At 40.1% G+C, this 21,907-nt stretch overlaps 1 protein-coding gene across 2 annotated transcripts in view; it reads right to left on the reverse strand.

Moving 5' to 3' along the window:
* Window positions 1-1,390: 1,390 nt before the first annotated feature.
* The window catches only part of ZC3H11A (zinc finger CCCH-type containing 11A), a 36,274-nt gene continuing 15,757 nt past the window's right edge, over window positions 1,391-21,907 (reverse strand). Inside the window, exons 8-16 of one of the 2 annotated variants that reach the window (XM_073011617.1) lie at window positions 20,729-20,791; window positions 16,557-16,655; window positions 13,651-13,719; window positions 7,985-8,488; window positions 6,946-7,022; window positions 5,479-5,785; window positions 4,819-4,985; window positions 4,384-4,451; window positions 1,391-3,379 (exon numbers count right to left, since the gene is read on the reverse strand). In XM_073011617.1, coding sequence (XP_072867718.1) covers window positions 3,121-3,379; window positions 4,384-4,451; window positions 4,819-4,985; window positions 5,479-5,785; window positions 6,946-7,022; window positions 7,985-8,488; window positions 13,651-13,719; window positions 16,557-16,655; window positions 20,729-20,791 — 1,613 coding nt within the window. In that variant the 3' untranslated portion in view covers window positions 1,391-3,120. Of the gene's footprint in view, window positions 3,380-4,383; window positions 4,452-4,818; window positions 4,986-5,472; window positions 5,786-6,945; window positions 7,023-7,984; window positions 8,489-13,650; window positions 13,720-16,556; window positions 16,656-20,728; window positions 20,792-21,907 lie in introns of both variants that reach the window. The other variant, XM_007988858.3, reaches the window with a different exon arrangement.

Below are 21,907 nucleotides of genomic sequence, written 5' to 3' on the forward strand. Positions count from 1 at the left end.
TCCTGTAGAATTCAGTGTCAAAATGAGTATGTGAATTAATGATACACAGTAAGTACTCAATAAATGTTAGCTAGTTTAGAAGTGTTACCTATTAAGCAGTTACAACTGGAGACCATGTATTTCCTGTTGCTACAGCCAAATTCAAAGCAATCAAATACTTTACAGAACTGCAGAACTGTTGGCTGGGCGTGGTGGCTCTGTAATCCCAGCACTTTGGGAGGCCAAGGCATATCACTTTAGGTCGGGGGTTCCAGACCAGCCTCGCCAACATGGTGAAATCTTATCTCCACTAAAAATACAAAAATTAGCCAGGTGTGGTGGCACACCCCTGTAATCCCAACTACTGGGGTGGCTGAGGCAGGAGAATCGCTTGAAACTGGGAGGCAGGGGTTGCAGTGAGCCAAGATTGTGCCACTCATTGCATTCTAGCCTGGGCAACAGAGTGAGACTCTGTCTCAAAAAACATACCGTGCAGAATTATTCTGGCAAAATAAAGCCACCATTTTAGAAAAGGATCATAGAACTCTGATCAATATATTAATAGATCAAGTTTTGTCACTGCAATTGTAATTATTAAACATTAGTCTTATCTTTCAAATACTGATCAAGATGAAAACATACTATGTTCTGGCTTTAAAGAGGAACCAGAGATTTAGGGTTAAGGCCAGAACTTTAGGAATTATTATCTTGAGATAAAATATATGAAACATAAAACTATCTTATTTCTGTTATAACCAAACTGGAACATTTGGGCCCTTTTCTTACTGGTAAAATGAAAAACTATCAATCAAAACTAGTTTTGCTTTTTGTGAAAAGTTGATTCAACTTGTTGGGACGACTTTAGACTAACAGGAAAAATCTATGTTCTTTGGTAGCTAACAAACATATGCATTCCCACAATTTAAAAAATTGGCACACCTATTAAGAAACCTGGACTTTCATCAATTAAATTTCTTATCTGCCGCACTTTCATGCTTGAAAATTCTGTATCTTTGACTCTAAAGATCATGTTTATTCATTTATTTTTCATCAGCCTCTTGAGGCAGAGTAGGCCCAGAGAGACTCCCTAAGATCACTTTTAAACCCTCCCTCCTTTTAAAAACTTAATGGCATTGCTTGAGTTACAACACGAAGGAGTAAGTATCTGTGTCAGAAAAAAAATCCTCACATTATAATAATATAAATTCTTACCTAAAGCACATGCAGCTAAAACTGAGCACACTTGTTAATTTGGCAATATATCCAGGTGAAAGATTTCTAAGCCAAATAATAACTGAAATTTGGGCACTTACATGAAAGGCCAATAACATTCTGATTGGGGTCTCTTGTCAAGGTGGATCCTAGGCTGATAGGATGATATGATCTAAGATTACTTAGCTCACAACATCAAGACTTTCCTACATCAGTTTTATTTAAAACACAAACAAGTATTTCTCTTTCTGTAAGGGCAAATGGTTCAAATAATGCGGAACACGAAACATTGACTAATACAAGTGCTTTAAATATGAAACAAAATTATTTTTTAAAAAAGCAAAAGAATAAAGAATATATACAAAAGGGACCTGGAATCTGTAAGCTGATTCCAAAAACGAAATAAGTAGAAAATTTGTGGTGCAACCTGAACATTCTACTCCTGCTTTGGAGAAGGGCTATCATACAACATTCAGTCAGCTGAAGATGGATTGGTAGAGGTGTGTCTATACATAAATTTCAAGTCATTTTTGCTTGTGCAGAATCATCCAAATCTTCCCAAGACTGAATGGGCAGTCCTGTGGCTTTCTTCCTTTTCCATATTCCCAACAAGGCTACATGAAGTTCAACTCTTGATGAGCCGCTTACAACAGCAGTTCCTTAGGAGCCAACATGACAGGTGGGTCAGATTTCCCTATGAGAAACAAAACTGGCCACCTACAGCAAAATATCAAAATGGGAAAGTCCTTCCTTCCTCCTCCTCCTCCTGATTATATACAACGTATCTCCTTTCAAGACTATTATTCCCATCATGCTTATTCCTTCACAAATCTAAACCTTGAGGTGATATGAAGGAAACCAACATCAAGAAAAGAAAACTCAATTCAGAAATGAAGAAAACTGGCAGGTATACAATACACCCCCAGAGCATCTCAATATCCCTGGCACAGTACAGTTCCATGTACTGCCACAGCCCATAGATAAACATTGGCAGCTTGAATAAGCTCATTTTTTCCCTCCGGTGGGTGAAGGCCACCAAATAAATACTGGGCAACAGGGGTTTGTTGGGAGAGTTAGAAATAAAAAATTTACCAGATTTTGTCCCTGTGATAATTCAATGCCAGTAAGGAGGCAAGTACTGAAGAAGAAAAGGGACAATTTTCATACTACAAAAGAATTTCCTCTAATCATGTCACCATCTCATATAATGAATCCAGGGAATCCCAGAAATAGAAAATTAGTTTCAGGGGACCCCCTGAGGCACTTTAAAGCCTTTTAAAAAATTACAGTAATAATAAATTAGATATTGCTCTTCAGAGGCTAATGGAGCAGCAGAAGCATCAAAATCAGGTCCAAAGAGTTATGCCCACATTACAGGCTTCCTGAGCTGCTCAGCCCTCTTTAAAGCTTAGCTGAATCTCTAAATACCTTTAAAAAGACATACAATTTAACACAGACTGAGTGGGTATTTTTGTTTAGTGGTAGCACAAAATTTGGTCCTTAATGGTAGCAGCTGTCTTCATCCATTTCAAAGTCAGGTAATATTAAGTACATCAAGACAATACATAAAGAACACAACAAAGGAGAAAAAAGCCAAAACTGACAAACACCTCAAGGAGTCACTAAGTTCGCTTGCACCCTTTCACTTGACCTCCCTCTCAGTCTCTTTTTTGTGGAGAGAAGGGTATGACAGAACTTTTTTCTCAGAAGATGATAAACAATGGCATCAAATGGACAAAATGGTTATAAAGTAACTTTAAAAATCTGACCCCAAGGAATCCAGGACACATACAGATAATTCAGAGGTATACTTCTGATTTGGGGCAAATTCTAGACTAAAGAAATGATCATCTCAGGTAAATGTTACAATAGATGAAACTAAGTCCAGCTTTTTGGCGATTTTTTTTTTAAGTGTCCTCAATACCACCTTCAGCTATCAATCATTTCTGATAGCTCAAGCAGAAGGTCATCTTCATCTTTCCCAGGATCCAGGTCAATCTCAGCTTCCAATTTGCCTCCTGAAATCTCCCATATTAGTTTCTCAAAATCATCCTCCACAGAGAGTGGGGGCTTTCCTGTTGAGGCAGAGCTGAGTCGGCGAGTTTTCATGCTCATTTGGGATGAGGAAGGGCCAGACACCTCTGGGGGTGAGGAAACTGAAGAGGACTGGGTTGGAGGCAGCACAAGACTGTAAGAAAAAAAAGATTATTAGAAAACTGCCCTTTTTTCAATAGTTGGCTGAATCACCTAGTCTCATGGACACAAAGAGCAAAAATTTGTTTCTAAGAACATACATAAAGAAACAATTCTTTTACTGATTTGGGATCAAGCATTTTTTTTTGCGGGGTGGGGGGGGGGGGGCAGAGTCTCCCTTTGTCACCCAGGCTGGAGTGTAGTGGTACAATCGTGGCTCACTCCAGCCTCGACCTTCTTGGCTCAAGTGATCATTCTGCCTCCACCTCCCAAGTAGCCGGGTCTACAGGTGTGTGTCACCATGCCTGGATAATTTCTTTTTTATTAGAGACAAGACCTCACTACGTTGTCCAGGCTGGTCTTGAACTCCTGAGTTCAAGTGGTCCTCCAGCCTCAGTCTCCCAAAGTGTTGGGATTACAGGCATGAGCCGCCTTGCCTGGCCAGCACCAAGCATTTCTATAACTCAAAGTAGGTGTTAAAGACATCTTTCAGAGGCTGGGCATGGTAGCTCACGCCTGTAATCCCAGCACTATGGGAGGCCAAGGAAGGTGGCTCACTTGAGGTCAGGAGTTTGAGACCACCGAAGATAATGTGGCAAAACCCTGTCACTACTAAAAATACAAAAATTAGCTGGGCCTTGTGGCAGGCACCTGTAATCCCAGCTACTTGGGAGGCTGAGGCAGGAGAATTGTTTGAACCCAGGAAGTGGAGGTTGCAGTGAGCAGAGATTGTGCCACTGTACTCCAGTCTGGGTGACACAGTGAGACCCTGTCTCAAACAAAAAAAACAAAAAACATCTTTTAGGTAATATAGCAAAATGTAAATAATGGCACCAAAGGAGAACAGCAACCCTAAATTTCCATACTTTCTTGCATTTAATTTGAAATGCAGCAGATTTATTTGGATGTTGCTGAAGTTGTTTATCAGTGTTATTCTCTAGAGAGCCTAAACAGTAGCAGGGGCCTGGAGTTTGTTTAGAAAGAATTACAAAGCATTACCTGTCTCTAGGATTTTCTGCTTCAGGCACAGTGACTGATTTGTCCTCAGAGACAAGCGGGACAACAGCCTGCAAAAGGAAGAGTCAGGTAATTCAGTGAGAGTTGGCTTTTTAATTTGAGCATATTCATTTTCTTTTGCTGCCTTCTTAGAATTGTGGCTATGATTCTTGAAGCCTGTGAATCTAAGAATCGATAATCTAAAGGTTGAGTATATAAATAAGCAAAATATCTTGCCACCTAAAAATTAGCTTTTAAAAAATCCTGTCCTGCTACTTCACAAATATCAAACTGTGAGTATAAAATACAGTAATAACCCAAATTACGGAAACGCCAGGAAGCGATATACACAAGATATAGATAAGAGTGCTAGTAGACAGTCTTTCTTGCTTTCCCACCACACAGAATAAAGCACCACGAAGTGAATATACGTCTTACCACAGCTGCTTTTTTGGCTGGGGGTTCCTGTAGGACACTGCTGGAGCTGAGTGGCTTCACAGCGGCAATGACAGCAGGGTGCATCTCCACTGCCTTACGTTTTGGGGCCAATTTGGGGGATGACACAACTTTAACCACAGATGGCTTCACATTCACTTTGGGTTTAGCTACAAGGGGCAGAAAATATCTGATAAACAGCGAGAATAAACTCTTTTAAATGGAGAATAACTCAGAATAAAATATCTAAAACTCCTTCAGTACTAGAAATATCACAAATAATTTATTTAAAAAGAGACTGAAAATGATCCAAAGGCAATTTGTGGTCACCATGGTGGTCACTATAGGTGGTCACCATGTAGATATAATACCACTTAAATTTGTTACCATTCCTCTATTCCTTTTTATTCAATACCAGAGGAAAGATGCACCATAGAAAGTTTTACACAAAGCTTTTTAAATAGCAATTTTACATTCTGAGAAAAGAACTCATCTCGTTTTGCCTTTGTATAAAAATATCAGAAATATTACTGTCTACCTGTGGATATAAGGCAAATGAAATTCAACGCAGTTATTGCCAGGAAGTTACTGGCAACAACTGGGTTGAATTTGGTAATTTTGATAACCTGAAGCAATACATAGTATAGAAATACTTGCCTTTACCCCTTTTTTCCAAGGTCTGTGCTGCACATTTCACATTCAATACTGAGTCTCCAATCCCTGAGGTTTCTACCTCCACCTTCTGGGATGACTTTGTGGGAAGCCGCTTGGTCAGGTGCCTGATTCCTGGCACAGCAGTGAGCACTGGTTTCTCTGCCACTTGGGTATTGCAAGAGGCCATATCTCCCCGAAGAGGTGTCAGGACTGATTTTTCCCTCTCCTGCTGTTTCTGTATGTGCTTCTCTCTCATGGTCTCACATCTCTTGACTTGAATTTTAGTGATGTCAACTCCTGTGGTCTCACCTGAAGCCTGTGGATAAATTTAAATGACAGAATTAAAATCTGATACCTCTAATAACCTCTAAGATGTAAGTACCAGGCTAACATCTAAGTTAAGCAGTCTCACATGATCCAGAATCTGAGAGAAAAGCTCTTTATTTGATGTCAAATAGACAATATCCTGTTAGAGATGAAAGATTAGAATTAGACATGTGTGGAATAATAAAAAACCCAGATTCTACAGGCTGGAAAACCATGACTCTAAGTCAAATACTAATGATTCCTAAATAATGAAATACTTGCACAAAGATTTATGTACAAAGATATTATTGTATTTATGATTGTGTAAAACAAAATCTGAATGTCCAGGAAAAGACTATATTTGTGTAATGGAGAATCATGTGGTCAGTAAAAACAAACTTCTTGAAGAATTATTAACATGATAAAGTTAAAGCAGGCTGTAAAATGATACACTATAGAGTTCTCTATTATGTTCTAAATATGGGTTTAACATTAAACAAATTCACATGCATGCATATATAAACAAAAAGGTCGAAGAAGGCCAAGTGTGGTGTCTCATACATGTAATCCCAGCACTTTGGGAGGCCAAGGCAGGTGGGTCACTTGAAGCCAGAAGTTCGAGACCACTCTGGACAACAAGGCAAAACCCTGTCTCTACTAAAAACACAAAAATTAGCCAGGCGTGGTGGTGCATGCCTTTGATCCCAGCTATATGGGAGGCAGAGGCACAAGAATCGCTTGAACCCAGGAGGCAAAGGTTGCAGTGAACCAAGATAATACCACTGCACTCCAGCCTGGGCAACAGAGCAAGACTGAAAAATCTCGAAGAAATCCATGGAAAAGATGATGATGGTTACATCTGAGCTGTATATTTTTACGGCTTGTTCATTTTTTAAAATATTAAATTTCCAACTTTTGTATGATGCATAGCATTAGAAAAAACTCAGTTTAAAAAATATTGATGGCCAATTAAACAAAAAACTTTAAAACAGCAGCAAATACTGATATACACAGAACTATAGGAAATTCTCATAAGAAATTATAAGTAAAAAGAAAGATTGTTTACCTAATATATGAGTGAATTATTGAGAAATTTACTGTAAGGTAAAACTACCAATTATCTAGCCTTTGTTTGCCATGAACAAAACCATATAATGATCTCAAATTTACCTCTTTAGCTTCTGTTCTAATACTGCTCTGAGAATCAACTTCATTTCCTTCCTGAAGGTTCTTCTCTTCTTTCATCCCTGTATTCACATTAAAGACATCATTAGTTATTTTATTTAAGCTGCAACTTCATGATAGATATGTTAAACAAAACTTTATTTAATGAAAGTAGTAAGACAGGACAAATAAAATTACAGTTAAAGTCCATTTGTGCTCCTAAAGTCTCAAACTACACATTAAAATAGCAAAGGTTGAGGCCGGGCGTGGTGGCTCAAGCCTGTAATCCCAGCACTTTGGGAGGCCGAGACGGGCGGATCATGAGGTCAGGAGATCGAGACCATCCTGGCTAACACGGTGAAACCCCGTCTCTACTAAACATACAAAAAACTAGCCGGGCGAAGTGGCGGATGCCTGTAGTCCCAGCTACTCGGGAGGCTGAGGCAGGAGAATGGCGTGAACCCGAGAGGAGGAGCTTGCAGTGAGCTGAGATCCGGCCACTGCACTCCAGTCTGGGCGACAGAGCAAGACTCCGTCTCAAAAAAAAAAAAAAAAAAAAAAAAAAAAAAAAAAAAAAAGCAAAGGTTGGCCAGGCATGGTAGGTCACATCTGTAATCCCAGCACTTTGGGAGACTGAAGTGAGCAGATCACACTTGAGGTGAGGAGTTTGAGACCAACCTGGCCAACATGGTGAAAACCCATCTCTATTAAAAATACAAAAATTAGCTGGATGTGGTGGCACATGCCTGTAGCTCCAGCTACTCGGGAGACTGAGGCAAGAGAATCACTTGAACCCAGGAGGTGGAGGCTACAGTGAGCCAAGATCATGCCACTGCACTCCAGCCTGGGTGACAGAGTAAGACTGTCTCAAAAATAAAATAAAAGCAAAGGTCTACATAGCACTACTGAAAAACTTCATTTAATTCAGTGTTTTCGTTATCTGAGTAAAGAAAGGTTGTCAAAGAACTCCTAGGAAGATCCCATGGAACACTCCTCTAGAATATTATGTGGGGATGTGGTACTAGAGACCAAGTTCTCTTGTTACCTGTTCTTTTGGTGATTCGCAGCAGCCGCCTTGCCCCTGGAGTGGCCTCATGTTGAGACGGAGAGCTGGTGCTGCTCTCAGAGCTCTGCTGCACCCTCAGTGCCTTCTCCAGTTTAATTTCTTCTAGTGTCTTGATGTGCACCTCCTGCATAGACTTTGTTTTACCTGCAGGCTCCTCTGATTGTCCTTTGCTGGCAACAATGGGTGGCAAAACTACTGTTTTTTTAATTTCACTATCAGTCTTTAGCTTGATGCAAGTTGCATCCTTTTTGCTTTTTTGTCTCTCTGCTTCCTGCTGCCGATGTTTTTTTTCAGCCAGGACCTCAGAGAAGGTTTTGATACGGATAGTGGAGGAGCTTCTTGCTCCTGAAGTAGAATCATCAGTTTTTGAAGGTCCTTCTGTCTTGAGTTTAGTTTGCAATTCTCCACGTTTCTGACTGGCTCTTTCAAGAAGAATTTCTTCTAATGTCTTCACATGGATCTCACCAACTTTATTAACTTTCTCTGTTTTCATAGGAGAAAAACATGTCATTATACTTGAAGTTCACCTCTTATTGACTTATGATCTCTCTATTCTTGGATCAAGACAGTCCAATAGAGAGCTATCATTTAAGCAGTCAATTAAAAGGATCAAAAGGGTAACATTTATTTCTTTTCTTTTTTTTTTTTTTTTGAGACAGTCTTGCTCTTTTACCCAGGCTGGAGTGCAGTTGTAATAATCTCGGCTCACTGCAACCTCTGCCTCCCAGGGTTCAAGTGATTCTCCTGCCTCAGCCTCCCAAGTAGCTGGGACTACAGGTACCTGCCACCAAGCCCAGCTAATTGTATCTATTTCAATTTTAGATTACTACAAGTTTCAGGCAATGGTCCTCAAGGAAAACTCTTTGGAGGCAAAAATTGATTTGCATTTCTATTCAGAAGCTTATTCTTCAGAAACTGAAAGCTATTTACTAGTTGGATAAATTTGTCATTATAAACCTTAACAAAAATAGCAATAAATTATTCATTAACTTATGGCTATAAACATGTAATGAACATTGGGCTAGAAATACAATGGTAAGCAAAATAAAATCTCTGTTCACATGTAATTTACAGTCTAATAGATAAATAATTAAATAAGCTATAGCAGAGTATGGTAATGATAACTGCTTTGATAAGGGAAGTATAATGCTATAAAAGGACACAGCAGGAACACCTACCCTTGTCTACAAGAAAGTGATATTAAATGATAAAGGATAAAAAGAAGGTAAAACAAGTGACGAGATAGAAGAAAAATACAAAAGGCCCAGAAATTGGCATGCCACTGAAGAGCTATTTTCAATGATACATTAATCATTCTATATCTGTCTAAACTGAAGAGCAAATATCACACTTCACAGATAGAACCATTCTCATTACTGAAGGGCTAAGAAAATAAATAATGAAAAGAGATAGTGCTATGAAATAAATAATTTGGAGATCATACACATATATATGTAATCACTGAGTAACAGCTTTTAATGAACTCCCACCCCCACACCTAAAAAAAAAAATCCTTCCGAAATCTTTTTTTTTTTTTTGGTAGAGATGAGGTCTTCCTATGTGCCCCAGGCTGGTCTCCAAACTCCAGGCTTCAAGCAATCCTTCTGCCTCAACCAACCGAAGTGCTGGGATTACAGGTGTGAGCCACCATACCCAGTCTGAAATCTTAAATATACTGTGTTCTGTCTCACTTTCTGAACTCTTGAGTATGCTATTCCTCTACTTGGAGTATTCCCTGCTGATCTCATTTCTCTTGCTACCTGGTTTTTTGGGTTTTTTTTTTGAGACAGAGTTTTGCTCTGTTGCCCAGGCTGGAGAGTGCAGTGGTGTCGTCTTGACTCACCACAACCTCCACCTCCTGGGTTCAAGTGATTCTCTGCCTCAGCCTCCCAAGTAGCTGGGCCTAAAGGCAACCGCCACCATGCCTGGCTAATTTTTGTATTTTTTGTAGAGACAGGGTTTTGCCATGTTGGCCAGGCTGGTCTCAAACTCCTGGCCTCAAGAGATTTGCCTGCCTGGCCTCCCAAAGTGCTGGGATTACAGGCGTGAGCCACCACGCTGGGCCTGGTTAGTTTCAACTGAGTTCCGCTTAAAACCTGATACCCTCCAATTTAGTTTTTCTGATCACAGCACTGAACACTCAGTACACTGTAATTGCCTGTATCTTCAAGTTCTTTAATAAAAAATTGCAAGTTCTTTCAATCCAAAGTAGCAAACATTTCACAATTACCACTCCAAGAAAGTACAATATGAATGGTGACATGGAGGCCCTGTTTCCCTCCCCTACCAAAATTTCACTGAAATGACAAAACATTAAAAATAAATCCACACCAGCAATAAGAAATAAGGATGTCACTGGCAGAGCATACATCTTGAAGAATTTCTAAAACAGAAAGCAGACGTCTGAATTTACAGAAAAATGGAAAAAGAATAGTTAAAACCATAGGCATGAGTTCTGCTCCTCCCAATAGAGCCAAAGGAAACTGCCAAACTTGGGTTAACTAGTATTAAAAGCAACAGTGGGATCTGACATAACCATTAGGGTAGAATTTAAGGACCACCTATACAACAGATGGGCCAGTCAAGACCTCCTCCTGAGAACTGCTCCCTAAAAAGAGGCAAGTTTGCCCACGAAGAGCACATTATGATGTTGGGGCTGGAGAGAAGCAGAGCATGAAAATCCCAGGCTTTCACAATACCAAGCAGAAAAAGGGGAGGGAGGAGGGATAAAAGTAAATAGCAAATCTGAAAAAGGAAAAAAGTTGTTTCCATCAGAAAATAAAGTCTTACTGCGGCAATTGTATGAGCCCCCAGACTTCCCATCTTCAGTCCACACAAGCTGCCTGTTAGTACACCCTCTCCACTTAGCCAGACGTTAATGAAGTCTCCCAATCAGGAAAGAGGACAACTTGGGGAAAGGGTCTTTAAAATCAAAGGAAACCCAAGCCAGGTACTTACAACTATAGAAAAACAATATGTAAGATAAACCAAAATAAATAAAAAGAAGTGGTTAAGAAGCCAAAATAATACATAAACTTTTAAAAATAAAAATAAAGACTTGAATTAGAAATCCCGGAGCAGGCCAGGCACAGTGACTCACACTTGTAATCCCAGCGCTTTGGGAGGCCGAGGTGAGCAGATCACTTGAGGTCAGGAGTTGGAGACTAGCCTAGCCAACATGGTGAAACCCCATCTCTACTATAAATACAAAAGTTAGCCAGGCACAATTGTGCGTGCCTGTAACCCCAGTTACTTGGGAGGCTGACACAGGAGAATCACTTTAACCTGGAAGGCAGAGGTTGCAGTGAGCTGAGATCACGCTGTACTCCAATCTGGAAAACAGACTGAGACTTTGTCTCCAAAAAAAAAATGGTGGACACAGTGGCTCACACCTGTAATCCCAGCACTTTGGGAGGCCAAAGTGGACAGATCACCTGAGGTTGGGAGTTCGAGACCAGCCTGACCAACATGAAGAGGCCCCGTCTTTACTAAGAATACAAAATTAGCCGGGCGTGGTAGCACATGCCTGTAATATCAGCTACTCGGAAGGCTGAGGCAGGAGAATCACTTGAACCTGGGAGGCAGAAGTTGCAGTGAGCCGAGATCGCACCATTGCACTCTAGCCTGGGCAACAAGAGCGAAACTCCATCTCAAAAAAAAAAAAAAAAAAAAAAGAATTAGAAATCCCAGCTGAGAAAAAAGAAAAAAAAAATAAAAGAACAAAGAAAGTTATTGAAAAATAAAATTTTTCAAGTGCCAAAATAAATTCATGTGAAGGACTGGATAATAAAAAAAGATAAGGCTGGCCCCAAATCAGCCATCTAAAAAGGAATAGGCAAACTACATATAGCCCATATGGCAACCACCTAATTTTGTACATGAAATTTTGCTGGAACACACCAGCAGTCATTCATTTACATATTGCATACATATGCATATGGCTGCTTTTACTCTATGGGGTAGCTGCAATACTGTGGACTGCAAAGTTATTTATATCTGACCCTTTACAGAAAAAAATTGTCAATTCCTTATCTAAAAAACAAAGTTGAACAAAGCTCACAGAAGGTTAGCCAAAAACAAAGAAACGAAAAGTATAAAGAGACATGCAGGCATATGTCCCAAAGTTCCAACATCTATCTAATACAAATTTCACAAGAAAACAAAAAGAAATGTGCAGCGGTCATACTCAAAAGAAATTAATGTTTTCTAGAGCTAAAGAAGACAAACCTTTAGATTCAAAGGGCCCACTGAATCAGTATTTATGTATTTACTGAATCAGTATTTATGTATTTATCATAAATACTAATTTAGCAGAATGAACAAAAATGATCCATGTTTGATCCATAACAGTGAACCTGTAGCATACTAGGGAGAGATAAAACCCTAGAAATCTCTGAATAATTCAGGTTGCGTACAATAGAATAAGAATGTCCAACATCGGACTTCCTTGTTATGATGCTAATATAACTTTAACATCCAAATCAGATAAGGATGGGGGATAAAAAGTAACCTAAGGCGGCTAACACCATTCATAAATAGAGATGTAAAAATACAAAATTTTTAAAAGCCTCAAACTGAATCCAGCAAGGTATTAAAAAAAAAAAGATGGAAGGTTGAATACATGGATGTTCATTTTATTATTCCTTAAATTGTACATATATATACTTATGTAGTTATATTTCATACCTTAAAAAATTTAAAAATTATAACACAGGAAGAATATACAGAAAACCCCAATACCCAGATAACACCAAATTTTATTTATATTCTGGTATATTTTTGAAGATTTTTTTAAAGGCGTATGTTTATATCTTTACAAAATTAGAATAATCTCATATATATGCATGATTCCCTAGAGAATAAGTTTCTATAAGAAGAAAATAAACTTAAAAAAAAAAAAGATTCTTATGTTGCCCTAAATCAGGAGGTCAAAAGTGGTATGTGCTCTTTTGTTATCTTTCTTCACTAATGCAATTTGATTTTTCCGTATCATCGTTGTTCAGCATTTGACTTTTCATGACAGCAATTATTTTAGCACATAACTATCATAATTTTATCTAAACCCTTTTTGTTGTATATTTAAGTTGTTTCTAATTTTCTACTATTTAGCCAGGTGCGGTGGCTCATGCCTATAATCCCAGGACTTTGGGAGGCTGAGGCAGGTGGATACCTGAGGTCAGGAGTTTGAGACCAGCCTGACCAACATGGTGAAATCCCATCTCTACTAAAAATACAAATATTACGAGGCGTGGTGGCATACACCTGTAATCCTAGCTACTGGGGAGGCTGAGGTAGGAGAATCGCTTGAACACAGGAGGTGGAGGCTGCAGTGAGCTGAGACCTCGCCATTGCACTCCAGCCTGGGCAACAAGAGCAAAACTCTGTCTCAAAAATAAATAAATTAAATAAGTAAGTTCCTACTATTAATGCTATGATGAACAATCATTTTACCATCTCTAAGCGCAAAAAAGGAATTGATCCCAGTTGAGTTTGAGTTGACTTGATCAATTACTTAAAAAACAAACAGAACTACAAAAAAACAAAAATCCAAAGCCCTTAACAAGCAACAGATAAATGTGAGAAAAAGCAAAGGCTCTTACAGCAAAGAAAAAAATTATCAGAATCTGGTCTTAGGATTTACTTACCTGTTGCGTCTTCATTATTTGGACCAGCTGACATGCCTAATCGCTCCTTAAGAGACTTGGAAACTTGAGCTGTGAAAAGAAAGATTTTAAAAAATCAAAAGTTGAACAGAAACTTTTTACAGCTTAAATGTAGGTTTGCTGGGCATGGTGGCACACACCTGTAATCCCAGAACTTTGGGAGGCCGAGGCAGGCTGATCACTTGAGGTCAGGGGTTCAAGGCCAGCCTGGCCAACATGGTGAAACCCTGTCTCTACCAAAAAAAAATACCAAAAAAAAATTTAAAAAAAAATTAGCCAGGCATGGTGGCGGGTGCCTGCAATCCCAGCTACTCAGGAGGCTGAGGCAGGAGAATCACTTGAACCTGAGAGGTGGAAGTTGCAGGCAGCTGAGATCATGCCACTGCACTCCAACCTGGGTGACAAGAGTGAGACTCTGTCTCAAAAAAATAAAAAATAAAAAATAAAGATTTTAAAAAATCAAAAGTTAAACAGAAACTTTTTATAGGTTAAATACAGGTTTGTTGGGCATATTGGCACACATCTGTAATCTCAGCACATTGGGAGGCCGAGGCAGGTGGATAACCTGAGGTCAGGAGTTTGAGACCAGCCTGGCCAACATGGTAAAACCACATCGCTACTAAAAATACAAAAATTACTCGAGCATGGTGGCGTGTGCTTGTAATTCTAGCTACTAGGGAGGCTGAGGCAGGAGAATCACTTGAACCCGGGAGGCAGAGGTTGCAGTGAGCCAAGAGCGCGCCACTATACTCCAGCCTGGGCCACAGAGAGGAACTCTGTATTTAAAAAAAAAAAAATTAAATTTTTCTTCTCCACAGAACAGATTTATGTCAATCACAGATTCCCTAGAGTACTCTGGAAAGCTTAAAACATGCCAGGCATGGTGGCTCACGCCTATAATCAAACACTTTGGGAGGCTGAGGCGGGCAGATCACCTGAGGTGAGGAGTTCAAGACCAGCCTGGTCAACCTGGTGAAACCCCATCTCTACTAAAAATACAAAAATTAGCCAGGTATGGTGGCACATGCCTGTAATCTCAGCTACTCTGCAGGCTGAGACAGGAGAATCGTTTGAACCCAGGAGGCAGAGGTTGGGGTGAGCTGAGATCACGCTACTGCATTCCAGTCTGGGTGAGAGAGTGAGACTCTGTCTCAAAAATCAAAAATACCAAAAGAAACAAAGAAAAACTTACTTTATATCTGAAAAGCAAAAACTACTGAATTAAAGAAAATAGTTTTGTTATTGTAGAGCCTTCTAAAACCTTATTGTCAGCGAAAGAATTTTTCCTTCAAGTAAATTTAAAATATGCTCCTTAGTTATGAAAATCTTCAATATGATCGATACACAAGGAGGAAAGGAATGTGGCAAAGAAAGCAACTTTAGCTTGCTCTGAGAATACAAGAAAACCTCCAAACAGGAACATCTACTCATCAAAGCCCCTTGGGCAAGGGGAAAAATTAAAGGAAGCTTCTTATTTCAAAGAAAGTTAAAAACCAAACACAATGAGAAGGAACAAAACACCTATGCTTTAATAATTTAATGCCAGTGTTTCACTGCAAGTCATAAAAATGGAAAAAACATAAATCCAACCTTGGCTTTTTGTTCTCCTTCAACCAGAAAGAATTCTAATTCCCTGAGCGGCGCAATAGTACATTCCTATATTTCCAGCTACTTGGGAGGCTGAAAGAGGAGGATGGCTTGAGGCCAGAAATTTGAATCCAGCCTAGGCAACACAGCGAAATCTTGTCTTTAAACAAACAAAACAAAACAAAACAAATCTAACTCCCAGCCATCTCTTGATTTAGTCCACATGCCTCAAATAAACTTCCAAAATACCAAACCTATGCCACGACCTCGTCTTATCCAGATTATTTTAATAGCCTGCCAACTCATCTCCAGGCCAGTATGTTTGCCCCCTTCTAATCTGTCTCCATATTGCAGGCAAAGTAATGGTTTTAAAATGCACATTTGAACCTTTGATCCTTGTTTATAACCTTTCTTTTTTTTTTGAGATGGAGTCTCACTTAGTCACCCAGGCTGGAGTGCAGTGGTGCGATCTCGGCTCACTGCAACCTCGCCACCCAGGTTTAAGCAATTCTCTTGCCTCTGAGTAGCTGGGATTACAGGTGCCTGCCACCGCACCCAGCTCATTTTTGTAGTTTTTAGTAGAGACAGGGTTTCACCATCTTGGCCAGGCTGGTCTTGAACTCCTGACTTAGTGATCCACCCCCCCTCAGTCTCCCAAAGTACTGGGATTACAGGCATGACCTACCATGCCCAGCCTGTTTATGACCTTTCAATGGGTTGTTAATATCTTAGAATAAGTCCAAACTTTCTAACATGGCTTAAAGACAACATTATGATCCAGTCACCACGCTCTTCAGCCCACTTCTATGTTTCAGCCACATGCAGTTCCTTGAGCATACCACTCTTAGCTCTGCCTTTGCAGGAGTTATTCTCTCTGCCTGAGACACAGCCCCTGGCTCTCGAACTTCATCTGGCTAATTGCTAACTCATGCCTTAGGTCCAAACTTTAATATAACTTCTTCTGTGAACCTTCCCCTAACAGATGGTAATAACAGGTGCCTCTCCTACATGTTACCATGAACACTGTGTACTTTTCTCTGTTACAAAATTTATCGCATTTCTAAGTATTCCTACCTGCCATTTATCCTATAAGCTCCTGGGGAGTGTGACGGTGTTTTTTTCAATGGTGTCTACCCAGAATCTAGCAGAGTAAGGATTAAATGTTTGTTGAGTGAATAATATAACAAATACAAAATAACCTATTTACCTGAACAAAAGAATGACAAACTACAGCTGTTAGCATTACAAGAAACAAGTATCACAATTACATACACACACAAAGTATATAAGAACACAGGTACCTTTCTTTGGTGTTTTGTCAATGTTAGTTTCTGGAACTTCAACTTTCTTCCCTAGCCTCTGTGCCAGGCTACGCTTTAATGGAGGATCACTGTCACTGCCTATAAAGAGGGAGAACTTAGTTTAAGATTTCAAGTCAATCTTCAGCAAGGTCAAGAAATACAAACAAAAACAGACAACACAGCATAATTCTGTTAAGTGTTCTGCATACATATGGCATGTTAGTTCATTGGCTTCCTTAGAGCTCAATGTTAGAAACATAAAAATGTCCCAGAAAGAAGAGGTAGGAAGGCGAGGTGCAGTGGCTAAGGCCTGTAATCCCAGCACTTTGGGAGGTCAAGGCAGGAGGACCACTTAAGGCCAGGAGTTCCACACCAGCCTGGGCAGCACAGCAAGACCTTGTCTCTAAAAAAATTAAAATAAAAAATTGTCGGGCATGGTGGCACACACCTGTGGTCCCAGCTACTTAGGAGGCTGAAGCAGGAGGATCACTTGAGCCCAGGAGGTAGAAAGGCTACAGTGAGCTATGATCGTAATACTACACTCCAGCCTGGGCGATACAGCAAGGCCCCATTCTCAAGAAAAAAAAGAGACAAGGAAAAGAGCAAAAAATTAGAATGCACAAACATTTACCATATAAATTAACTGACTAAACTTACAAAGGAAAGGTCATAAACCCTGGTTGAGATTAAAGTTCAGAATTAGAAATGTGAAAAATCTTCATGTACAAAGAATGTTTCGTTTTTTTTTGAGACAGGATCCACTCTGTCACCCAGGCTGGAGTGCAGTGGTGCAATCTTAGCTCACTGCAACCTCCACCTCCTGGGCTCAAGCGATCCTCCCAACTCAGCCTCCCAATTAGCTGGACTACAGGCACACACCATCCTTGGTTAATTTTTGTATTTTTAGTAGAGACAAGGGTTTGCCATGTTGCCCAGGCTGGTCTTGAACTCCTGAGCTCAGGTGATCTGCCCACTTCAGCCTCCAAATGCTAGGATTACAGCACTATGCCAAGCCCCCCCAAAAATCTTAACTGGTCAGCTGCTGAATTAAGTAAATGCATCCAGGATGAGGAAGACAGGTTAAGAATTATAAAATTTTAAGTTTTTTAGTATGAAGACTTTAAGAGCCACATAACCCCTTTCTCTCCAATTCTACAAAAGAAATCTAAGGTTCTGAAATATGCTGTATCTCACCCAAGTCATCAACTAGTTAGTGATACAGCCAAAACCTAAATCAAGTTTCCTAATTCTAGTTGCTATTTTTTTGAGACGGAGTCTCATTCTTTCGCCCAGGCTGGAGGGCAGTGGCACGATCTCAGCTCACTGCCACCTCCGCCTCCCAGGTTCAAGCGATTCTCCTGCCTCAGCCTCCTGAGTAGCTGGGATTACAGGCGCACACCACCATGCCCGGCTGATTTTTATATTTTCAGTAGAGACCTTTTTGTAGTAGAGATGTTTGTATTTTCAGTAGTTTCACCATGTTGGTCAGGCCGGTCTTGAACTCCTGACCTTGTGATCCACCCGCCTTGGCCTCTCAAAGTGCTGGGATTACAGGCATAAGCTACCACGTTCAGCCTTCTAGTTTTATTACACTGTTCAATACAAGTTGCTTAAAAGTCACCAGTTTTTAAAAACGCTTTTTTAGATTGCTTGACTGAACTTACATTGTTTGCAAGGTACCATTAAAAACTTCAAAAGACCCTACACAGAGTATGATTGTCTTTCTCCCCTCATTTATAATTTAAATAGAAAACAATCACAAAGTTTATACGTATGCTGATGTTAAAACAGCTCATTTCTTTATTTTAAAAACTTTTAATTATTATTTTTAGAGACAGGGTCTTGCTATGTTGCCCAGGCTGGACTCAAACAAACTCCTGGGCTCAAGGGATCCTCTAACCTCAGCTGCCCAAGTAGCTGGGACTACAGGCACGCACCACCATACCTGGCTTAGTATTATTTTTTTCTACCTAAAATTTCTAGATCAGCTTTATCCAAACTGAAGTCTTATTAATTTGAAACCCTGGTTTGGTTTGTACTCTAAATACATGCTGAGACATTAAAATACTGCTCTTAGCTCTCCCCACCATCTTGGATCCTGTGGAGGCCTGCTGGGAACAGGACTTCTTAAAGGGACTATGTCTAGAAGGCTGTGGTCCAAGGGCACAGGTCTCCGGGAAAAAAGGGAGCACATAGTTTTTCTTAAAATTGAAGGTGTTTATGTCCCAGAAGAAACAGAATTCTATTTGGGCAAGAGATGTGCTTATGTATACAAAGCAAAGAACAACATAGTGACTCCTGGTGGCAAACCAAACAAAACCGAAGTAATCTGGAGAAAGGTAACTCAGGCCCATGGAAACAGTGGTGTGGTTCACACCAAATTCCAAAGCAATCTTCCTGCTAATGCTATTGGACACAGAATCTGAGTGATGCTGTACACCACAAGGGTTTAAACCAATGAAAAGTTAGTAAAAGTGGATTTGTGCTATTGTAAATAAATAAAAATAAAATACTGCTCTTTAAAACCTAGAACTGGTATTGTTTCTTGATTTACAGCTACAAGAGATTTCTAAAGACTGCCTCATTTCTGTCTCTTCTAAGCTCTCTTTGTAAATGACTGTATAACGTGTAAAGTATTCATTTGACTATAACCTTGGGCAAGTTATTTAACCCTTCCTGAGTTTGAGCTCAGTGCAGAAAATATTTACTGATACCAAGCGCCAAACATTGCGCATGGTTTACTCATGGTTGCCGAGGATTCGATGAGAATTTACATAATGCTCGTTGATATACAGCAAAGCCACAGCAAATATTAATTTCATTCATGGGCATTATCTCATCACTGAAAGTTTTTATTACTTAGAGGGTAAAGTGCATAACTCATTCAACAATACATTCCCATCTCTCACTGTCTGAAACTTCGAAATGTTACTAAGTTCAGAACAGTTCTGAAGATAGGGTAGTGAGAATTGCATCAAAGAAAACACAAAATGGAGGTAAGGTTTCCTTTTTAGGACATTTAAAATAGTATGAAGAAAATTCTGAAGTCAGAAAAAATTCTCAAAATAATTTTTTGAAAGCCAGGCGCAGTGGCTCACACGTATAATCCCAGCACTTTGGGAGGCGGAGGTGGGTGGATCACCTGAGGGCAGGAGTTCATCGAGACCAGCCTGGCCAACATGGCGGAAACCCCATCTCTACTAAAACTACAAAAATTAGCCAGGGGTAGTGCCTGTAATCCCAGCTACTCAGGAGGCTGAGGCAGGAGAATCACTTGAACCTAGGAGGTAGAGGTTGCAGTGAGCTGAGATTGTGCCAGTGCACGCCAGAGTGGGCGACAGAGCAAGACTCTCGTTTCAAAAAATAATAATAATTTTTTGGAGTCAGACACGTTAGGGTAGTTATATAACAATTTACTAATATGGTAAAGTACCTCCCCCCAAAAATAAAATAGCAGCCAAGCATGGTAGCTCATGCCTGTAATCGCAGTACTTTGGGAGGCCAAGGCCGGCAGATCACTTGAGCCCAGGAGTTGGATACCAGCCTGGGCAACATGGTGAAACCCTATCGCTACAAAAATTACAAAAATTAGCCAGGTATAGTGATGTATGCCTATGGTCCCAGTTACTTGGGAGGCTGGGGCGGGAGGATCACTTGAACCCAGGAGATGGTGGTTGCAGTGAGCTGAGATTGCACCACTGCACTCCAGCCTGGGTAACACAACAAGATTGTCTCTAAATAAATAAATAAGCAAGCACCAATAGACTCAAGGACTCAAATTTTATATATACATATTTTCTTCTTTCTTCTTAGGGATTCCTATATTCTAAGAGACACACATTATATTAACCAATGATTTTTTTCACCTCTAAAACACTCACATTTAAATATGTCCAGAGAAACAGAGGTGTTCTTTACCATTTTAAAAATCTAGTTCCTTTCAAAATGCTGGTCATGGTCATAATCTAATTCAACTGCAACACTTCAAATCTCTATAACTTCAATAAAAGGTACAAAGCACTCATGAAAACACGAGGAATTTATAAGTGCTTTCAGCCAATACAGGCACACCAGTAACAGTGATGTGATCTGTTTAAAGAGAGTTTGGAGAAGCTATCATGTTAATGCACAAACAAGCAGAAAAGAAAAGATATGCACAAAACTTATCTTACCTGCTGAAAATTTTCGTTTCCCCAGTCTCTCAGTAAGACTCAATCTAACCAAGGGTTCTTCTCCTGAAATGGCAAAAGCAGAATTTCTCTATCCTTAGTCAATTTTTCTGTATTCAGTAACTACTAATAGGTACAAAGTATGTTCTGATATTAGCATGAACCCACCCAGAAACTCTCTTGAAAATCAGGTCTCAGTCTCAAGGAAGCCCACTACATAAAAAAAAAAACAAAAAAACCCAGAGTCTCACTCTGTCGCCCAGGCTAGAGTGCAGTGGCCCGATCTCAGCTCACTGCAATCTCTACTTCCCGGGTTCAAGCGATTCTCCTGCCTCAGCCTCCTGACTAGCTGGGATTACAGGCGTGCACCACCATGCCCGGCTAAATTTTGTATTTTTAGTAGAGACAGGGTTTCACCATGTTGGTCAGGCTGGTCTCGAATTTCCGACCTTGTGATCCGTCCACCTCGGCCTCCCAAAGTGCTGGGATTACAGGCATGAGCCACCACACCCAGTCTAATTTTTGTATTTTTAGTAGAGACGGGGTTTCACCATGTTGGCCAGGCTGGTCTTGAACTCCTGGCCTCAAGCAATCCGCCCACCTTGGCCTCCCAAAGTGCTGGGATTATACATGTAAGCCACTGCACCTGGCCTAGCATAGTACTAATTAGTAATAGCAGTCAAGTATAAGACAGATTGTATTCTCAACCAATTGGTTATAAAGCTGAACCTATACTTTTGCTTATGCACTTTGATACATTAAATGAAATTGTACTCTACTCCAATGTTAACTCTCCAATATAACTCTCTTTGATCACCTCAGGAAGAAGTGAGCTCTAATTCTTTGTTGTTTGAATTGCACAAACACTTGAATGTATCTATAATTCCTTATTAGACTTAAAATTATTAAATGAAAATACTTTATTACAGGCTGGGTGTGGTGGCTAAAACCTATAATCCCAGTAATTTCGGAGGCCGAGGCGGGCAGATCATTTGAGGTCAGCAGTTCAAGACCAATGTGGCCAACATGGTGAAACCCCATTTCCACCAAAAATACAAAAATTAGCCGGGTGTGGTGGCGGGCACCTATAATCCCAGCTGCTGCGGAGGTTGAGGCAGGAGAATCACCTGAACCCGGGAGGCGGAGGTTGCAATGAGTGGAGATCGCACAATTGCACTCCAG

The sequence above is a fragment of the Chlorocebus sabaeus genome, chromosome 25 (genome assembly GCF_047675955.1).
Source record: "Chlorocebus sabaeus isolate Y175 chromosome 25, mChlSab1.0.hap1, whole genome shotgun sequence".
NCBI lineage: Eukaryota > Metazoa > Chordata > Mammalia > Primates > Cercopithecidae > Chlorocebus > Chlorocebus sabaeus.